We start from the raw sequence: 17,410 nt of genomic DNA, 5'->3' as shown, positions 1-17,410 counted from the left end.
CACTGCTGCGCTGCTTACGCTACCCGTGCACCTTCTTCTATCGGTGGCCCGCTTTCGTCTCTTGTTAACGCTCCCCATCTTTGACGAGGGCGGGTTTCTAGTCCCTGCTCCTCGTCCCTCGCACTGCCTGTGGCTGACCGGTTCGCTCGCTTTCCACGCTTGCACCGCTCGTAGGCAGGTAGCAACCAGGAACGCCAGAAGGGTGGGGGTCGCGGGGGGGCACAGATGGACGAGGCCGCCATCCCTTACGCGAGGGAGTCACTAAATCCGGACACTGTGCTCAGTAGGGTGCTCGACGGGTCCTGCTTAGCCTCCCCATTTACGACCCCCCCCCACCTCCCCTACACACACACACACACCCCAAAACCTAATCTCTCCCCAGCCCTCCATCCCCTAACAGAGTGCATTGTTATTGTTGCATCTGCAGGGAGATGAGAGGTCAACACCAAAGGACTTCTCTGTGAGTGGACAAGACTCCGCCCTCCCAGGAGAAAAGAGAAAACAGAAAAAGATTAATATAGATGAAGCTGAAGGTAAATCCCTCTCGTCCTTCTTTCTCTCTTTGACTTATTCGGTGGATTTCTTTGGCTTTGCTTCGCTTTGCCTCGGGACTAACCGATTCCAGGAGGCTCCCCGCTGGGGGAAGGTGTCTGATCTGTTTTTTGTTTTTTTTGTAACGCAGAATTCTTTGAGCTGCTGAGCCGGGCGCAGAGCAGCCGAGCCAACGACCAGCGCGGACTCCTGAGCAAGGAAGACCTGGTGCTTCCCGACTTCCTGCGACTCACCCCGGCTGCCACCTCCTCCTCCTCCTCCTCCTCCTCCTCCGCCCTGGCCTGCTCCACCCCAGACTCCCTCAAACAAGGCCGGGAGAACGGCGTCCCACCGCGGGGGTCCCTCACCGCCGGCCTGCGCTCAGAGAGCCTGGACTCCTCGCTCGGCTCCAGCGCCAACGGACACTCCGGCAACAGGCGGTGCCTGATGCCCCCTCCTCGCCACTCCACCTTCGGCACCCACCTCTCGCCCATCTGCCGGCCCCTGGACACCCGGCCGATCCTCCGCACCGTGGAGGAGGACGCCCACGGCGACCTGACTCTGGTGGGGGAGGGCGACATCAGCAGCCCCAACAGCACCCTGCTGCCCCCGTCCCCGATGCCGCCCTTCGACGGCAGCCTGCCCGAGGCGAACTTCACCCCGCCGCCCCCCTGCGCCCCCCCTCAGGACGCGGGTGGAGAGGGAAAGTCACGCTCAGGTACTTCTGCAGTGTAAACGAACCAGTGCTCCGCGTGCGTGTGTGTGTGTGTGTGTGAGGTGTGTGCATGTGTGCCACCCCCCCCTCTCCTCGACTCCTCGGTGGTCTAAACCCCCATTAAACTCCCTCCACACTGACTGTGATGCACTTTAGTGAGAAATTGATACTGACACTTCCTCAGTGTGCCGCTCCATGAAGCTGATGTATTCTTATTCAACGCCTCAAAGCATGCGTGTGACCCGCCTTGTAAATAGGGATGTGTGTGTATTCTGTTCAGTGAGCAACGTCTCACTTGGACGTCACTTCCCACGCCACAGATTGTCGGGTTCGCCACGTGGGGTTTACTTCACTCCTGTTAGCTATTCAGCTGTTCATTCAGTAGTTTGGGGTGCGCGAGAATTGCTGATTGACATGAGCTCGTGACCGCAAAGAAAAGCGCCGCTCAGCGCGCACGGAACTTAGGACGGCTGAAGGCGATGAGATCAGCAGCTGTGCTCCCCGGCATCCGGGGGTTGATTATGCACAGTGAGGAAAACCGCCGTAGCGAACCAGACCCCGTGAAATTGTTTTGCAGTGTTGGACCCGTGACGGTCGGTACGGTATGATTACCGTATTCCTCTCCGTCCCACCACCTCAAGTTCAGAGCAATTCAACGATGTCCAAACGCTTCTCTCCAACCGGTGAGTCACTAAATGATGTCAGCAAATTGGACAAAGGCCGAAAGAAACAATTAGTCACCAGAGGAGGACAAGTGCTCCTTGGCTGCCGGGGACATGGTTGAATTGCCCGTCGTTCGCTCCTTCTCTAGATGCTTGTTGTAGATAACCACTGCCAATAAACTCTGTACCTGTGATTGAGTAGATCTAATAAATGTTAGAATTGGAAATCACTCTTGTCTGTCTTTTTACACGTTTATGATCTCTGTTTTCTCCATGCCCGCCCCCTCATCCTCCGCCTCCTCTTCCTCCGCCCTCTCCTCCTCCGCATGCCTCCTCCCCCCCCCTCTCCTTTTCTGCCTTAGCTCTGTCTCATAATTGTCCTGTGGCTTTCTCCTCTCTTCAGCGCCCACTCCTTTGTGTACTTTTCTGTGTGCTGGTTTCAGGGTGTCGCCGCTTGCTGTGTGTGTTTTTGTGTGTTGTCGGCTCTTGATTGCCCAGTGCGGTGTTTGTTCGCTGTCGTTGGAGCACCTCCTGGCCCACCTCCTTGGTGTATTGTTATTTAATGGGGTCACTGCTCTGTTGTGTGTCGCCTCAGCGCGGCATTGTGGGTCTTTTTTCGCTGCGTCTTCTTTTAAACGGGTGTTTTCAAAGCTTTGTCGTACTCTTTGTGTGTGGGGCGGCTAGATTGTTGTCATCTCGCGGAGATAGTTATTTCCATGTTGTATTTCCCTCTGCTCCTCCTCCTCCTCCTCCGTGTTAGTTTGTGAAATGAGGAAAACAATCAAATGGCCAATAGATTTGTGATTGCTGGTTGCTGGGAATCCATCAAATACGGCCAAAAGCTTCCTGACTTCAAACCTCCGTTGCGAACCCTACAGACTCGTGCAACAAAGCCCCTCACACTTCAAACCCCCGGGGGGGCCTCGTATTAACTAACAGCCAGGCTTTAATACGAGGCATGTGCGGGAGAATCCGGGGGAAGGATCGAAGCTCCTCGCTCCATCTTTTCATGGTTGCTAAGTGCAACCGGCCTGATTCTTCCCACCACCGGGCGCCATGGTAACCTTATCCACGAGTCGGCTGAGCCACGGATAGAAACTGTCGCTGCCGCTTTGGTCCTCCCATCTCCCGGCCCCCGTTTCTCTCCCTCTCCCTGAAATAGAAGCGGAGCTGTGATTCAGGCCCGTGCCTCTTAACTCGGTGGACAGCGCGTGTCCCTGTTGAGCTGACGCCCTCTGCTGTCTCCAACGGAGCAGCGTGCCGCTAAAGGTGGATCGACGCGTTCTTCAGACATCTCTGCCATTACGTCACGAATAATAAAGAGCTACAGCTACGCCGAAGACAAAGTCCGCGTTCTTCCTCTGAGTGCACAAGTCATCAAACTATACAAATCCATAACACATTAAAAGGTGTTAATAGACCACATTGGAATTTTATAGTGGGTAGAATTCCTAATAAAAGCCGTGTCTCTACAGGGAAGTAGAGGGTACACAGAGGACTTCCAGCCCCACAGGTGGTTGCATTTAGTCGGCATATCAAGTGTAAATTAGCCCCTAATTAGCCCGTTAAGGAACCAAACTAAAAGGCCTCTGGTCTGCACCCAGATGAGCCGCCTCGACTGGGAACCAGGCCATTACCATTATTTCCTAATTGTGGCTGTAATCACCTCTCGGTGTCTGGCAACCTGTTGGTGTGGGTGGTGGGGGGGGGGGGGGGGGGGGGGTGTAGCATGAGGACGCCCAGTAGAGGGCGATGTTGCACAGCGTAACTCCATTCGAAAGGACAGAGATGAACTCGCTCCCACTGAGCGTTACATTCAGGGCTAAATAATACAAAGGGCTCGACATGGATCTTTGGCAGCTGTAGCTGGTCCAGTTCCAGGCTGCTGACGAGACTCGCCAGAGGAGACGCAGTGGACACAGTGGACATGGTTCACCGTCTGTGTCGAGACACTGTGTTCATCCCGTCACAGCAGAGTGAGCCGGCCTGAACGTCGAAAAGAAGAAGAAAAAAAAGGTTTTGGGGTAAAAAAAAAAAAAGAGAAAGAAAATAATAAACAGCCGAGAGTTGCATGTTGATCCAAAAAAATGTAAAATAAATACTTGGTGTTGGAGTTTCCCTTTTTTAAAAGACCTATTTGAATTATCACCACGTTGCAAATAAAACTAGTGGTATGGTGGCTCAATGGATGAGCCACAAGTTTATTTCTTATATTTGGTATATTTGGCTTATCTTAAAAAATATATAACATTCTAGGGACGAAGAGGTTCAATTATCCTGTACTTCACGGGAGAATCGGGATTACAAACAAATTCTAACAATGCAGGATTTTTTTGTATTGTGTTAAACTCTTTATTAGATCTTAATCAGCACCACAGCCTCGGACTTCCGGCCTCGGGCACTTGAGTATGTTTTTGGCAACCCCCCCCCCCCCAGCAGGTTCTGGTTCTGCAGCGCGGCGGAGGGTCCGCCCGGTGCGGACAGCTGTTGGAGCTCACAGGCTGTGTTTACCTCCGGAGCTGAACGGCGGTGAATCACCGTCGGCACAGCGAGGAGAGTATACGCGTGACTCTGCTTTTTAGAGTCACTCAGGCCGCTCTGTGTTTAGAATCCGGAGGGGGGGTTCACATTAGAAGTGGAAAGCTCATCAGCCATCAGAACCCGCGGTGCCCCCGCATTCCAAAAAACTGTAGATCTGTAGGCGCCTGAGTGCACCGGCGTGAGAAGAGGGGACAGAACACTTAAAACTTTCATTAACTGCCTGATGAGGTCATGCAGCAGCGTTTTTGGTCTGAAACGAGGCACATGTGGTAATGTTGCAATACACCACATGTGACAACAAGCCCACGAAGTAGTGCATTTAACCTTGCAGCAATTCCCTTCCGCTCTGTCCCGTGACCTGGCGAGCGGGTTCAGCAAGTTGGAGCCGAAGAGTCTTTTGTTTCTTTCTACGACCGCTGTCCACATCACGCAGATAGATTACGCACGGATGTTAACCCGATGTGTTCATTTGAGCGGTGTGGAGTTAAAAGTGCAATGTGCACGCGCACCATGGGGGACGCTTTCCATTCCTTAGTCCCTCTGAAGTCTCATTCATGCTAAACGTCCAGACTGATGAGAAGGCAAAGCTCAGTCGCCTGCAGGTCCACGTGAGCCAACGCTGCACACAGAAGGAACCACCAAGGAATACAAACATGTATCTATGTTTGTTTAGTCATTTTTAACAACAACAACAACAACAACGTTATGATGTGATGTAAAACTGTGAAAGGGATAACTTGAGAAGGACCACGCTCATCAACATATAAAACCACTTAAGCCCCACAGCCGGGAGAAGACTTTCACTATTCACAAAGTTATATTTGATCCATCCATCCATCGTCAATCCGCTTATCCTGCACACAGGGTCGCGGGGGGGCTGGAGTCTATCCCGGCCAACTTCGGGTGATAGACAGGGTACATCCTGGACTGGTCGCCAGCCAATCGCAGGGCTACACAGAGACACACAACCATTCACACTCACATCCACACACCTACGGGCAATTTAGAGTCCCCAATTAACCTGATCCCCAGAGCGTGTCTTTGGATTGTGGGAGGAAGCCAGAGAACCCGGAGAAAACCCACGCAGACACGGGGAGAACATGCAGACTCCACACAGAAAGGCCACTGGGCGGAGTTGAACCCAGGACCTTCTTGCTGTGAGGCGACTATTTGCTGTTAAAACTGCTGAGAAAAATAGACCTACAGCAACCGCCTCTTCGGTAAAGCCCTTAGCGACAAATCAGCCAAAGAACATCAGTAACAAATCGTTTTTGACAGAAGAAATTTGTAAAATGTCCCTTTCCTTATAGCAGTTAGCCATGAAAAGTGTAACACTCTTAATATGAGACCGCAACGTCCCGTGTGCCAGTACGACCACTTCTGGAAGCTTCTGTTCTTTGGTGGAATGTTCAAAGGTTACGCGTCCATCTTTTGCCTGCCCGACCCTTTCCCACGATGCTGATCCTGGTCGACGAACAGGCCTGTCAATCTCATTTCGATGGAAATGCTGCAATTTTGTACGTCTTAACAATTCCAATGAGGCGTCGGAGAAAAAGCTCATTTTGTGAGGACTTTGGGATATTTTGTTAATGTTATAACAACGTGTGCTATAATCTGGTAGAAGTTTAGAGCGACATCCTGAAAGTGCTTTTTCCTATGGTGCACAGAGAAAGGAACCAGCCCGACCGCCGACACCGAATCGCCCCCCGCCGCCGGCGCCAACGCTGCTCCCCGGGACGTGCCGGAAGCGATGGACGTGGAGGGGGTTCACCTGGAGGAGGGAACGCCGGAAACCTCCCGGGGAGAGGACTCCGAGCTCAGCCTGAGCTTCCAGGGCTACGTCGCCGAGCTGCGGCAGTGCCAGAGCAAGCTGAGGAACGGCCCGTCGGTGCCCCCCCCGAGCGGCTGCGACGCGCCGGGGCGCACGGACTGCAAGACGGACCTGTACAAGGCCACGATTGTCTAAACGGAACCCCCCCCCCCTCCCCTCCGCCCCCACTGCTGCACTTTTTAAACCCGAGGCACTGTCTTTCAAAAGGGAATGAGATGAACGCTGGGCTGCATGAACACCCCCCTATAATCTAATCTACATTCCGGGGATAGATATTGTAAATTTGTTACCAATTCTGCCGTGATATTGTGGGATTTTTGTACTGGTTGTGATTTTCTTTGGACAGTGATATGGTTTTGTTGTGGTTTAATGATAAGCAAAGGAAAATTATTAAGAGCCGCGAAGACCAAGGACCGTGTGAGAAGCAGGAATATGAAGTTTGGGGTACTTTTTAAGCAGGGCATGCGTTTCAGATAGGTGGTTATCAATGGGTTTGTAGTAATTATTTCCTTTCTAATAGGCCATCAAAATGAATTAAATAGCTTACTAAAAAGTAAACGATGTTATATTGTAATATGTAGGAGCCAAGGAATAAACCATTAATGAAGCTAATAAGTACAAGTAGTATTGACGTATGAAGTTTGATGAGGGAATCTTGACTTAATGTCCACCTACTGAGGCTGAGGAAGTCTGGCGCGCATTTGAAAACTCCAGAAAAGCCAATGAGTTTTGTGAATCTTAAATTGTTGACCTATTAGAAATAAGTGCCCACTTTTGTTGGAACACATGCGAGACAGGACTCTGTTTTTAAGGATGAAAAGGGAGGCAAATCACAGTTTTAATGCATATTTAAATATTTCCGTTATATCACTCCTATGTTTTGCAGATAATACATGACGGTACCTCTGTTCCTGTGCTTCCTGCTTCCGTGATTTTGAGGATGTCCACGTGTTAAATGATTAAAAAGCTTTGATGGCTGTAAATTCCAACAAAACTCTTCTTCTCTTTTGCACATTTAACGTAGTAGGATTAATCCTAGTATTTCTGACAGCTCGTCGATCCTCACCATCCCGTTCTAACCTCCAGCCACCCTTGTAAAAAAAAAAATACTTGGAATACTTTGTTGTGGTTTATAACCACATGTGCTGCGCAAGGAATCCACAACTCAGAATTCTCCTACTTGTCACATCGGGCCGGCTAAACGTGTTCGCTAAGTTAGTCAGAATTGTAAATGATTAACGGAAATGAACAATTTCGTATTTGGAAACGCACTATAATTCAGGACTGAATTCAGGATTCAGTGTGGACGTGCTGTCCAGCCTCCACCTGGTGTTTATAGCTCAGCATCTGGAGAGATTATTGCAGCTGGGGGAAATTAGAGGTTAGACTATGGGACTTAAAGGGTTAGTCTTGACACAGCATGTTACTGCTGGAATGCAACACATGGGCCATTGAGGAGGGTTGGGCACTTTACTTTCAGATTTCCCTTTGTTTCAAAGGCACTGTCATTATTGAATTCTTAATGAGAGCAGTAGCGTTTTCCTTCCAGCTCCTTAATATGGCCTTATCTTACTCGGAGACATGAGATAGGCCCAATGGCCCAGCTGTGGATGCTTTCAAGTCTAGACTGTTTCTTAGCTCTCGGAGCCACTTTGCTCCCTGTGTGTCGGTATTTTTAAAAGATTAAAGCTGACTCTTATGTTGCATCTCTTGTTGTAACATTGGCTACTTTGGCCCGAGTCACCTCCTCTGACAAGTCGTCGCTCTTATTTACCGTAAATGGCAGGGTTTCGTTAGCTAACTGGGTTAACTGGTAGCTAATCAACGTAGCTAACCCAGTTAAGCCTAGTTTATGGTTGTGCGTTTTCAGAGACGCAAGCCTCTATTATTAAAACGATTTATTAAAACAATGATTTTCACGAGAGAATTAATCAAATTGAAGAGCTTTTGTCGGAAGAAATGCGTAAATATGACCACTTCTACAAGCCGTCATTGGTGGACTATGAGAGCGCGCGGATGGCCTCTGATTCATGGAGGGAGATCTCCGCAAACGTCGTTTGCCGGTCGAAGAGAACAAAGTTGTGGAGGAAAATACGGGACAAAAGCAATAAAGTCTATGATAAATAAATAAACAAACCAACAACTTCCACACACAAAGGTGTGACTCTCTAGGTCGTCTTCAACAGAAACACGTTACTCCACTTATTGTTCTGGAGGTGAATTGCTCTGCAACACACGCAAGACTTTTAGAACCATGAATTGAAACGAGTGCGTAAAGACGCAGAAACAGAAGCATGCGCCGGACTTTACTCACTAACGTTAGAGCGCTTGTTGTAAGCTAACGCTAGCTAGCTGCTAAACATGCTAAAATACACAAATGTAACTAAACTAACATCAATCTGTACAGAATTAAATTGTTCGGTATTTTTAATATTAACGTTAGCTCAATCCTCTGTCATTATCTAACGTGAATAAGTTTAATGTGACGTTAAATGTTGACTGTCAAAGTCATGGTCATACATAACTAACGTTAGCTTAGCACACAGGCTAACGTTAACTATCAAAAGTGAATTGCATAATACTATGTTATATATATACACATATATTATTAACACAACCAATTTAAAAAAAACCTCCAGAAGTTACATCTTAAACCCAAATAAAAACGTATATTATGTGACCCCCAACGAAAGGGCGGGCGAGGGGCGTCTCGCGGCACCGTCCCCCCTCCCCCCCCGCCTCCGCCTTCGGGCTCTCCGGGCCCGTCCTCCCCCCGCAGCGCGTGGGCGCAGGCGGAGGAGCCGCAGAGGGAACACCGGCCGGGATAAAGGAGGCCTCAGAGATAGACAAGCCCCATGACGCAACGGCTTTACTCAATGCGGCAAAGTGTGTGGAACAGGACACTACTTGCAGGGTTTCCCACGTCTCCTATGACCAAAACCAGGCGGAGGACTCGGAAACTCACTGGTGTGACGTGACAGACCTTCCGACGACTCCTGGAAACCAGGTTCCCCCCGCGGACACCGCGCAGCAAGACGATGCAAACCATCACGGCGGCGTGCCTCGCGTTACTTTTTCTCCCTTGCGCGTTCGGCAGTCGGGGGGTAAGGTGGTTTCATCCACGTGCGTGTTTTCATCCGTCATCCAAGGCAAGAAAAAAAAAAGCGCTGTAACTTATTTTCGGCTCTTTTTTCCCCCCCAGCGTATATTATCTCCGCATGAAACGGTCATCTCCAGGTGGGGTCGCAAAGGTAAGTTTTTACCTCAGTGTGATGTCTGATTTACGGGGGGGGGGGGGGGGGGGTCGTTGAACTGGCGGGGAATGTGATGTATTTCCAGCTGAAGTTGGTGGTGCAACGTAACTCTAAAACATGTGGTTTAAGCTCTGCCTCACAGCAGCAGAACCGCATCTGTACACTTTAACAACACGATCATTGTATTTCTTTCAAATTGCATTGTTCATTTAAACCCTTTTTTTTATTTTAGATGTCATGTTATATTGTTTATTGTTATGCATACATTACCACGTCAAAACAGCTTCTATGTGCAAACACACATGGCCATTAACTCACGTTTAATTGTCTTTGTGAGGTGTGAACTCAAGACAGTTTGCGTTTCCACTCTTTTGCCCTTATGTGTTCATGAGGACCGTGGTTGAAGCTTGACTCATTGATAAATATGTTGAAGCTGTTTTTTTCCCCTCCTTCTTCTCTCTGCCGCCAGTGTTTACCACAACGGACAAAGAATGTAAATTCCCATTCCGTCAGGGTGGAAGGATTCACCACAACTGCCTCACCGTCCTCTCCTCCAAACCATGGTGAGTCCTGACTGCGCGCTTTTTGGTTGCGCAAACCACCGTCGATGCGCGCGTACAACCGCGCAAAGTTGCCACACGCACTTGACGTGTCGCGTCGTCACACTCGCTCGCGGTCCGCACACCTCGTCTGCGTCTCTCGCGCGCAGACCGCAGGTGTGACGTCACACCCGTTTGTCTCGTTCGCTTGCAGTAATGACGTGGATTAAGGCTCGAGGCAATTTCTTGTGTATTCGTGTGTGTAGTCGTGGGCAATTACAGCTAATGCTGAATCGTAGAATGATAGAAACGTAGAAAATCCATCTTAATCTCTGTAGTTTAAACCCATTTACTGCTTCCTACAGTTTTATCAGGTTCGATCAAGGTAACTTGTGTGCTTTTTCGGTTGCTGCCGATTGCGTCACAGTAACAAAATCCTCCTTTTTATTGGATCTTTATTTTGGAAAAAATGGCTCAAGGGCTTCCCAGTCATCATTTCTTGGATGTGAGACAAGAGGTGGGTGCCAGCAGCAAGTTGGAGCAACATGATATGGCCCAACATCACTGGTCCACCTGCACATGAAGTTTACACAATATGACCCTGCGTGTTTTTCTGATGTGCTCATGCATCTAAAAAGGTTTGTCCTTATGTACTGCAGATGCAGTGAGCGGTGCAGGAGGATACTTTGAACAGAGTTAGTCAGGTTTTATTGGTTGCGTTTGCCAAAGATCTTCTCTTTCTCCCTGAATAAAATTGGCCTGTTAAACTGTCTCATAAGAACTTTCAAGTATTTCCTATACCATTTGGGAGTGAATATAATCTTCTCACAGGAAAAGTAGTTGTAAGTCCCAATATCAACATTTCAAATATATAGAATAATCAATTATTGTCTAACTGTATGAAGCATAAATCTTAAAACATGACTCACCAGATCAACCATCCTAGTTTTGAGTCATTAGTTAAGTCTGATTACAGAAAGGACGTTCAAGGCCGATGGGAATTTCACTTGAGGCTCTTACACAGTAACAAGTCGTCCGAAGAGATGAAGGAATGTGTTACAGATTAATGTCGCTTGAGATATTTCCCTCAAGATTTAACGTCCACCTGCCCGTCGTGTTGGGAGAGAAGCCACCGATTAACGCGATACTGCGAAACCTCTGACTGTTTACAACGTGGTCTTAACTTTCACTCCAAATGCAATTTCCCTACATCCGCAATCCAAGTCCGTTTTGCTCTCCTCTTCCGCTGCAGGTGCTCCCTCACGAGCAACTTCGACCGCGACCGGCAGTGGGGCTTCTGCGCGCTGGAGGAAACCCGGCCGACCGGTCAGTTCGCCGGACGCGGCGCACTTTAAAGAATCGAACCCACGAGAGCGCCGCACCGTTCATCCTGCAACCGTTTTCTTTTTTCAGCCTCCGGCCAAACGCCGCGCAGGAACACGGACCCGTGCGCGGTGAATCCTTGTCAGAACGGAGGTGCCTGCACGCCGATCTCGCACAGCCGCTGGTTCGAGTGCTCCTGTCCCGACAGGTTCACGGGGACCGTCTGCGAGAAGAGTGGGTGCAGTAGGAAATGATCTATATAATAATAGCATTTTATCCTCCGGGCCTTCTTGGAGTTGAGGGTTTTCACAGCATTGTGCACATGTGGCTGACCGTCACCTCACAGCCGCCAAAGGAAACACAGGTCGCTGCCAGGAAATAGTTCCTGGAAGACAAACAAGTAATTGTCAGCTTCAGGATGTTTAAAGCAAGCGTATGGCAACAGGGATCTGTCACTCTGCTATATTATTAGGATATTTTTAGATGATTGCAGCTAATAATTACTGGCTTTCTTCCAGAGCTTTCAAACGCATCTCATGGTTTTCATCTGCAAAAGGAGTTTGTTTGGATGAATGGAGTCGCACACCACCTTCGGGTGACCTGAGCCAACTCCATTTCCTCATGAAGGCAGTGAGATTTGTTTGAAACCTTTCGGAAATAAACTTAATCAAACCTAATGAAATTACAAAAAAAGCCAAGTGCTGCTTAAATGCTTAGAACGACTGTGACGATAAAAGTTTCAGGGAAATTGCATCAGAAAAAGATTTGAAAAAGTCTTGTCTTTGTCGTGCTTTGCCATTATAACGAAGTTAGACGTGTACTGTTCAAATTACGTCTTCTCTTGATTCAAAATCTTTTCTTTGCCAAACATCAATAATTAAATGTCACGCTCTTGCTTCTGCCTTCTCTCGGGGGAAGTTAGTTTAAAAAGAAAAAGAGCAAAAAAGAACCCGGATCCACCCGGAATGCAGCAGAGCCTCGGCCATCAAACGCTCCACCGAGCTTCTCAACCTCGTCTCTCACATCTCGACCCTAAATGTCTTTCACGCGTCTACCCGGCTTTTTGCTTTTCTTTTTTTCCCCCAGAGAAGTGCTACGAAACCGCACACCTGCGCTACTATGACATCGGAGAGTCTTGGGGACGGATTCACCTCCGCAATGTGGAACAGTGCACGTGCGTGTCGGGGGAAATCGAGTGCGAAAGGACTCGCTACTCCAGTAAGATGTGCTTTCAAGCTTCGATTGTGCCTTCGCCTTGTTTCGCCCCGCTTTGTTCAGATGGCGAGAGGGAAACCCGACCGGGGGACGATTGCGTGCAACGGTTGAAAAACGCCGAGCCGGTTTAGTTGATTTTGACTGAGAGTGCATTTCTGTACACTACAACATCTGTTAAAACACTAACCGCGAATGGCGATTACGAGAGACTTCTTTAGGTTTTTCTTGATTCCTGTTTCACACTTCTCAAGTGTTGCCCCCGCCCCCCCATGCTTTTCCTCTTTGATCACAGCTCCATAGTTACATGACCAACATTGCCTCGGAAGAAAAGACAGATTATATGACTCGCTGTGACTCATGAATGGTGGTTTTGGACACACCCCATGGGGCCGTAAGGAGCTTTCATCTTGGTGTAAGGGTGTGGGGGTATGTGGGAGGGTGGGCTGGGGGGGGAATCCCTGCCATAAAAGAGAGACAAATTAAGGTGGTTTCATCCTCGCTGAGCCGAAACCGTTTTGCTATCATGATGGTGGGGGCTTTTCTTTTTCTCTACAGTGGAAAGAAAACCTGAAATGCACCTGAACGCTCCTTGACTTTCCTCCACAATCTGGTCTTTTGCCAACAAATTCTCCTCCTCAAACACACGTCACTTTTCTCAGGCGTATTCCACAGATTAGATCTCACGGGTCAGATCTCAACTCAGGGTCAGTCTGTATATCAACTCCGGTTTGGACTGTCAGTTCATCAGATGCTGAGCGGGTTGGGGGGCAGACATCTCCCCCTACGAGCTGTGTAAATGCAGAGTATGCATGCTATCAAGGTTTGACCTCTGTGTGTGTGTGTGTGTGTGTCCAGTGTGCCGGTCGAACCCTTGCCAGAACGACGGAACGTGTCGCCTGATCACTTCCACCGGCAAGGAAGTGTGCAACTGCCGCAGCGGCCACAGCGGGCCGCGCTGCGGCCTCGGTGAGTGAGAGCAGGACCGTAGCGGCGTTCCCTGCCGGGTCTTTGTCCAGGACGCGTGTTCCTGCATGTGTGCGCTTTACAATTGGGGCAATTGTTGTGAAAGCGTACAGCGAGGAGGACGTGCTCTGACTGATTTTAGTGCGAGAGGTGTTAACATGTCGAGACCCTTGTGGTCTGATTGTGTGTGTGTGTGTGTGTGCGGCAGACCCCGAGGCCGAGTGCTACAACCACCGGGGCCGAGACTACCGAGGGCTGGCCAACACCACGCTGTCCGGCGCCAGGTGCTTGCCGTGGAACTCGGACCTGCTGTACGACGAGCTGCACGTCGGCGCGGCGGCCGCGTCGGCCCTCAAGGGCCTCGGAGAGCACGCGTACTGCAGGTGTGTGTTGAGATTCCCGCTGGCCGCGCCGCGACACCCGAGCACATTTGGCGCCAAACATGAGGATTTTCAGCACAAATTCCCGGGACAGTTTCATGTTGCTGCTCGGTGGAGGAAAAAAGGCAATGGGGCCCCTGTGAGCCACTTAGCTGTGTCATAACACGTCACACACACACATCCACTCTGTCCGCTGTGTCTCCGCGTGTGCAGGAACCCAGATGACGACAAGATGCCGTGGTGCTACACACTACATGAGGGCGCCATCTCCTGGGAGTACTGCGACGTCCCGTCCTGTGTGATGTCTGCGTGTGAGTACAGGGGGCACCGGGAAGGAGCTTGGTGCTCTTTTTGTTTGCAAATGAATTAATAAATAAACAAACAAACCTTCACAGTTCCGGAAGAGGCAAAACGCCACCTAAATAACATTCAAATATTGTAGAGATTGTTGTTTGTATACGTTGATGTTCCACATTGCTGTTTAATCATTTGGTTCAACTGTTGAGAAATCCTCTGGTATTATCGGCCTTATTATTTAGGTAAGTCAAAGCAGAAACCATTTTTCCTCATCAAGGATGACACACTCATCTAGCCGTCAATTTTATTGTTTCCCCCTGTTAGAACATGAAGTCCTCATTAGGAATGAAAAGAGAGGACGATTTTTATCGCCGGAACATTCCACAACTTGACTCTCGCAGCCCTGTGTCCTCGCGCAGTGCCTCGTCTTTTACCTCGACAATACGGCTAATGTGCGAAGTCACGCCGCTCCGAAGGTGGACTGCAGCCGGGCGTTTGTTTTGAATAACGTGGGCTTGCCGAGGTGAAGGGGAATAAAGGCCTGACTCACCCTGAGTCAACGTGTCATGTCAGGTGCAGCGGAACGCTCTGCGCAGCGAGGTTCGCCGTTTTTGGCCGTGCACAGAGCCCACAAGCTGTTGCCGCAACACGCTCGCCTCCGACAGAACACGTGTGTTCTTTTTGCCTCTTTGCAGGGGAGAACGAGCCGGCGACCAAAGCGAAAACACGCAGAAGAGGTACCCGAGGGAGGGCGCAGTAGCGGAACATTGTAGCCGTTTAGAACGCCTTGTAGTCGCTCGCTGCAGTCGTAGTTCCTGCTTGCAAATGGTAGCCGTCGCGCCACTGTGTCTTCGCTCAATCGCTCACTCTTCTCTCTCTTTCGCGCAGCTTCTCCCCGAAGGAACATCCCCAAAGACAGAGAAGCCAAACCCTCCGTGCTCGCCAAAACGGCGGCGTGTGGCAAAAAGCACCAGAAGAGGCGATCGGTCGCCATGGGCCGGATATTTCTCGGGACGGCGGCTCTGCCCGGTTCTCACCCCTGGATGGCGGCCATTTACATCGGGAAGTCAGACTTCTGCGCCGGCACCCTGGTCTCCTCGTGCTGGATCGTCTCAGCGGCTCACTGCTTCTTCCGCAAGTACGTGGCGGATGTGAAACATTTCGTGTCCTCAAGAGCCCTTCAGCTTACAGCCGCGTATAGAAAAGAGCGAAAGCACTAAGTTCGAGTCAGCAATGAAAAAGAACCGTGAGCGTCCAGAGGACGTTCTTGGTTCACAGGGAAGCATTATTTGTTTTTCCGACCTTTGCGGCCGAGCAAGAGGTCGCGGCTCAAAAGGCGCGTGATTTAAAGACTTCACACAGCACCGCAGCTTTATGAACGCCCTATATTTAGACATCCAGTTCGAGGAAAACCTAAAAAGGTCTCACGCACAGACGCTGCTTACATGCGAGTGCATACGTTTCCCTTTTGATGTCCGCAAACAGGCATCTGCTGTCATCGCCCAAGTCCAGAGAGCTGAATCATTACGCACTAGAATTGGACGTCAAAAGTGAAAGTTGCATTTTTTGCTCTGGGTTCTTAGAACACAGAACTGTATTATGGGTAATTATTTTAACGGCGTCTTATGGCCCATTTAATGTTCAGCTGGTGGTTGTCAAGGCAACTTGGTTGCGGACTAATGTGTCGGACGGGACGGTTGGTGACGCACGCCTTCTTGTGTCCTCCCTCAGCCCCCTGATGTCTCAGCTTCGAGTGGTGCTCGGCCAGCACAGTTTCAACGCCACTGGTCCCAACACTCGGACGTTTGGAGTGGAGAAGTACATCTTTCCCAAGCAGTTCTCCGTGTTTAACCCGACGCTACATGACATTGGTAAGCATTAAGTGGACACGCACGCACACACACACACACACACACACACCAGTGACTCACATAAACCAGAAGAAGAAACACAGCGGTCTGCGTGCACAGCTGTGCGTCACTGAGCAGCTGTGTCCCCGTGCTCCCCCGCACAAACAAACAAACAAACAAACACACACTTATCGTTGGAACCCCCCCCCCCGCTCCACCTCGTTGCATAACGCTGCGTTTTTTCCGCTCGTCAGTCCTGATCAAACTGGCCAAGCAGGACGGGCGCTGCGTGAGGAGAACCCCGTTCATCGCACCCGTCTGCCTCCCGGACAAAAGCACCACGTTCCCCGATGGCTACTGCTGCACCATCAGCGGCTGGGGACACATCGACGAGAGTGAGTGTGGTGGCGGGGGGGTGTCGGGGGGGGGGACTGAATTGATGAAGTAAATCGGGACATGCCGAGGTAAGAATACCTCAGCTAATAAGGGCTTATTGATGGGTTTATTTTGGACAGAGGCCGAGGGTTACTCCAGCCTGCAGGAGGCCGGGGTGAGGCTGGTTCCCCACGAGGTGTGCAGGAGGCCGGACGTTTTCGGCAACCACGTCACCGCCGACATGATCTGCGCGGGGCTCAGCGGCTGTGCCGACGCCTGCCAGGTAGGACGACCTCCTCACAGCCCTCTCACTGGTCGGCCGTGTGTATATCGTCCTCTACCACTGGTTTGCGTATCGTCCCGCGTCGTCAGCGTAACAATCTGATGGCAGCGGGGGGATTACGTTTACGTCCACCTCTCGGGTTAAGTGCACATTTTTAGGAATGAATCAGGCGGAGTGAGTGACTCAGGCGTTCTTGCGACTCCCGCTTTGATCCGCGCACACGTATGTTTACGCGCGTGAACCGTTCCTATTTGCGTCTTTCCACAGGGCGACTCCGGGGGCCCTTTGGCCTGCGCGAGGAATGACGTCAGCTTCCTGTACGGGATCATCAGCTGGGGGGAGGGCTGCGGCACCTCCGGAAAACCTGGTGTTTACACCAAGGTGGTGAATTATATCGATTGGATCAATTCAGTGATCAGACGCAAACCCAAGGCTTCGTGATGGAACGTCACCCGGACAGTAGCTTTAATATATGAGATTTTATACTGTTGTTTTTGTTTGCTTGTGGAAGTTTATGAGTTATCTATTTCTAACTGTGAAACATTTTGTGACTGAATAAACCTTTACTGACTTTGTAGAGCTTTTTGTGTTGTGAGTAACTGAATATCACACAAAATACTTCTTCTTAATGCTATATGTCAATATATAGAA

General features: G+C 50.0%; 2 protein-coding genes across 5 annotated transcripts in view; both read left to right on the top strand.

The window, feature by feature from the left end:
* LOC120822579 (regulator of G-protein signaling 12-like) overlaps positions 1–7,274 on the top strand; it is a 28,692-nt gene extending 21,418 nt beyond the window's left edge. Inside the window, exons 16-18 of the mRNA XM_078107210.1 lie at positions 428–533; positions 683–1,249; positions 6,117–7,274. Of these exons, the coding sequence (XP_077963336.1) occupies positions 428–533; positions 683–1,249; positions 6,117–6,415 (972 nt within the window). The 3' untranslated portion in view covers positions 6,416–7,274. The remainder of the gene's footprint in view (positions 1–427; positions 534–682; positions 1,250–6,116) is intronic.
* Positions 7,275–9,055: 1,781 nt separating this feature from the next.
* On the top strand, positions 9,056–17,336 carry hgfac (HGF activator). 4 transcript variants are annotated; one of them, XM_040182515.2, is made up of 15 exons: positions 9,056–9,384; positions 9,483–9,531; positions 10,004–10,097; positions 11,326–11,399; positions 11,487–11,630; positions 12,483–12,614; positions 13,467–13,577; positions 13,783–13,957; positions 14,168–14,265; positions 14,947–14,988; positions 15,140–15,389; positions 15,983–16,122; positions 16,356–16,496; positions 16,617–16,759; positions 17,027–17,336. In XM_040182515.2, the coding sequence occupies exons 1-15, from the start codon at positions 9,319–9,321 to the stop codon at positions 17,198–17,200; spliced, it is 1,833 nt and encodes a 610-aa protein (XP_040038449.2). In that variant the 5' UTR covers positions 9,056–9,318; the 3' UTR covers positions 17,201–17,336. The 4 variants fall into 4 exon arrangements, with proteins under 4 accessions (XP_040038449.2, XP_040038452.2, XP_040038451.2 ...); XM_040182518.2 differs by lacking the exon at positions 12,483–12,614; XM_040182517.2 differs by lacking the exon at positions 14,947–14,988.
* The last annotated feature ends 74 nt before the right edge of the window (positions 17,337–17,410 follow it).

Source organism: Gasterosteus aculeatus, chromosome 7 (assembly GCF_964276395.1).
Source record: "Gasterosteus aculeatus chromosome 7, fGasAcu3.hap1.1, whole genome shotgun sequence".
Taxonomy (NCBI): Eukaryota; Metazoa; Chordata; class Actinopteri; order Perciformes; family Gasterosteidae; genus Gasterosteus; species Gasterosteus aculeatus.
Note: the sequence above shows the minus strand (reverse complement) of the source record. Positions and strands in the feature narration are given on the sequence as shown.

Bases quoted from the DNA above. Each gene is read 5' to 3' on its own strand.
- hgfac (XM_040182515.2), top strand. From the start codon at position 9,319: ATGCAAACCATCACGGCGGCGTGCCTCGCGTTACTTTTTCTCCCTTGC. The intron at 11,400-11,486 runs GTCAGTTCGCCG...TTCTTTTTTCAG, and splicing joins GGAGGAAACCCGGCCGACCG to CCTCCGGCCAAACGCCGCGC. The intron at 11,631-12,482 runs GTGGGTGCAGTA...TTTTTCCCCCAG, and splicing joins GGGGACCGTCTGCGAGAAGA to AGAAGTGCTACGAAACCGCA.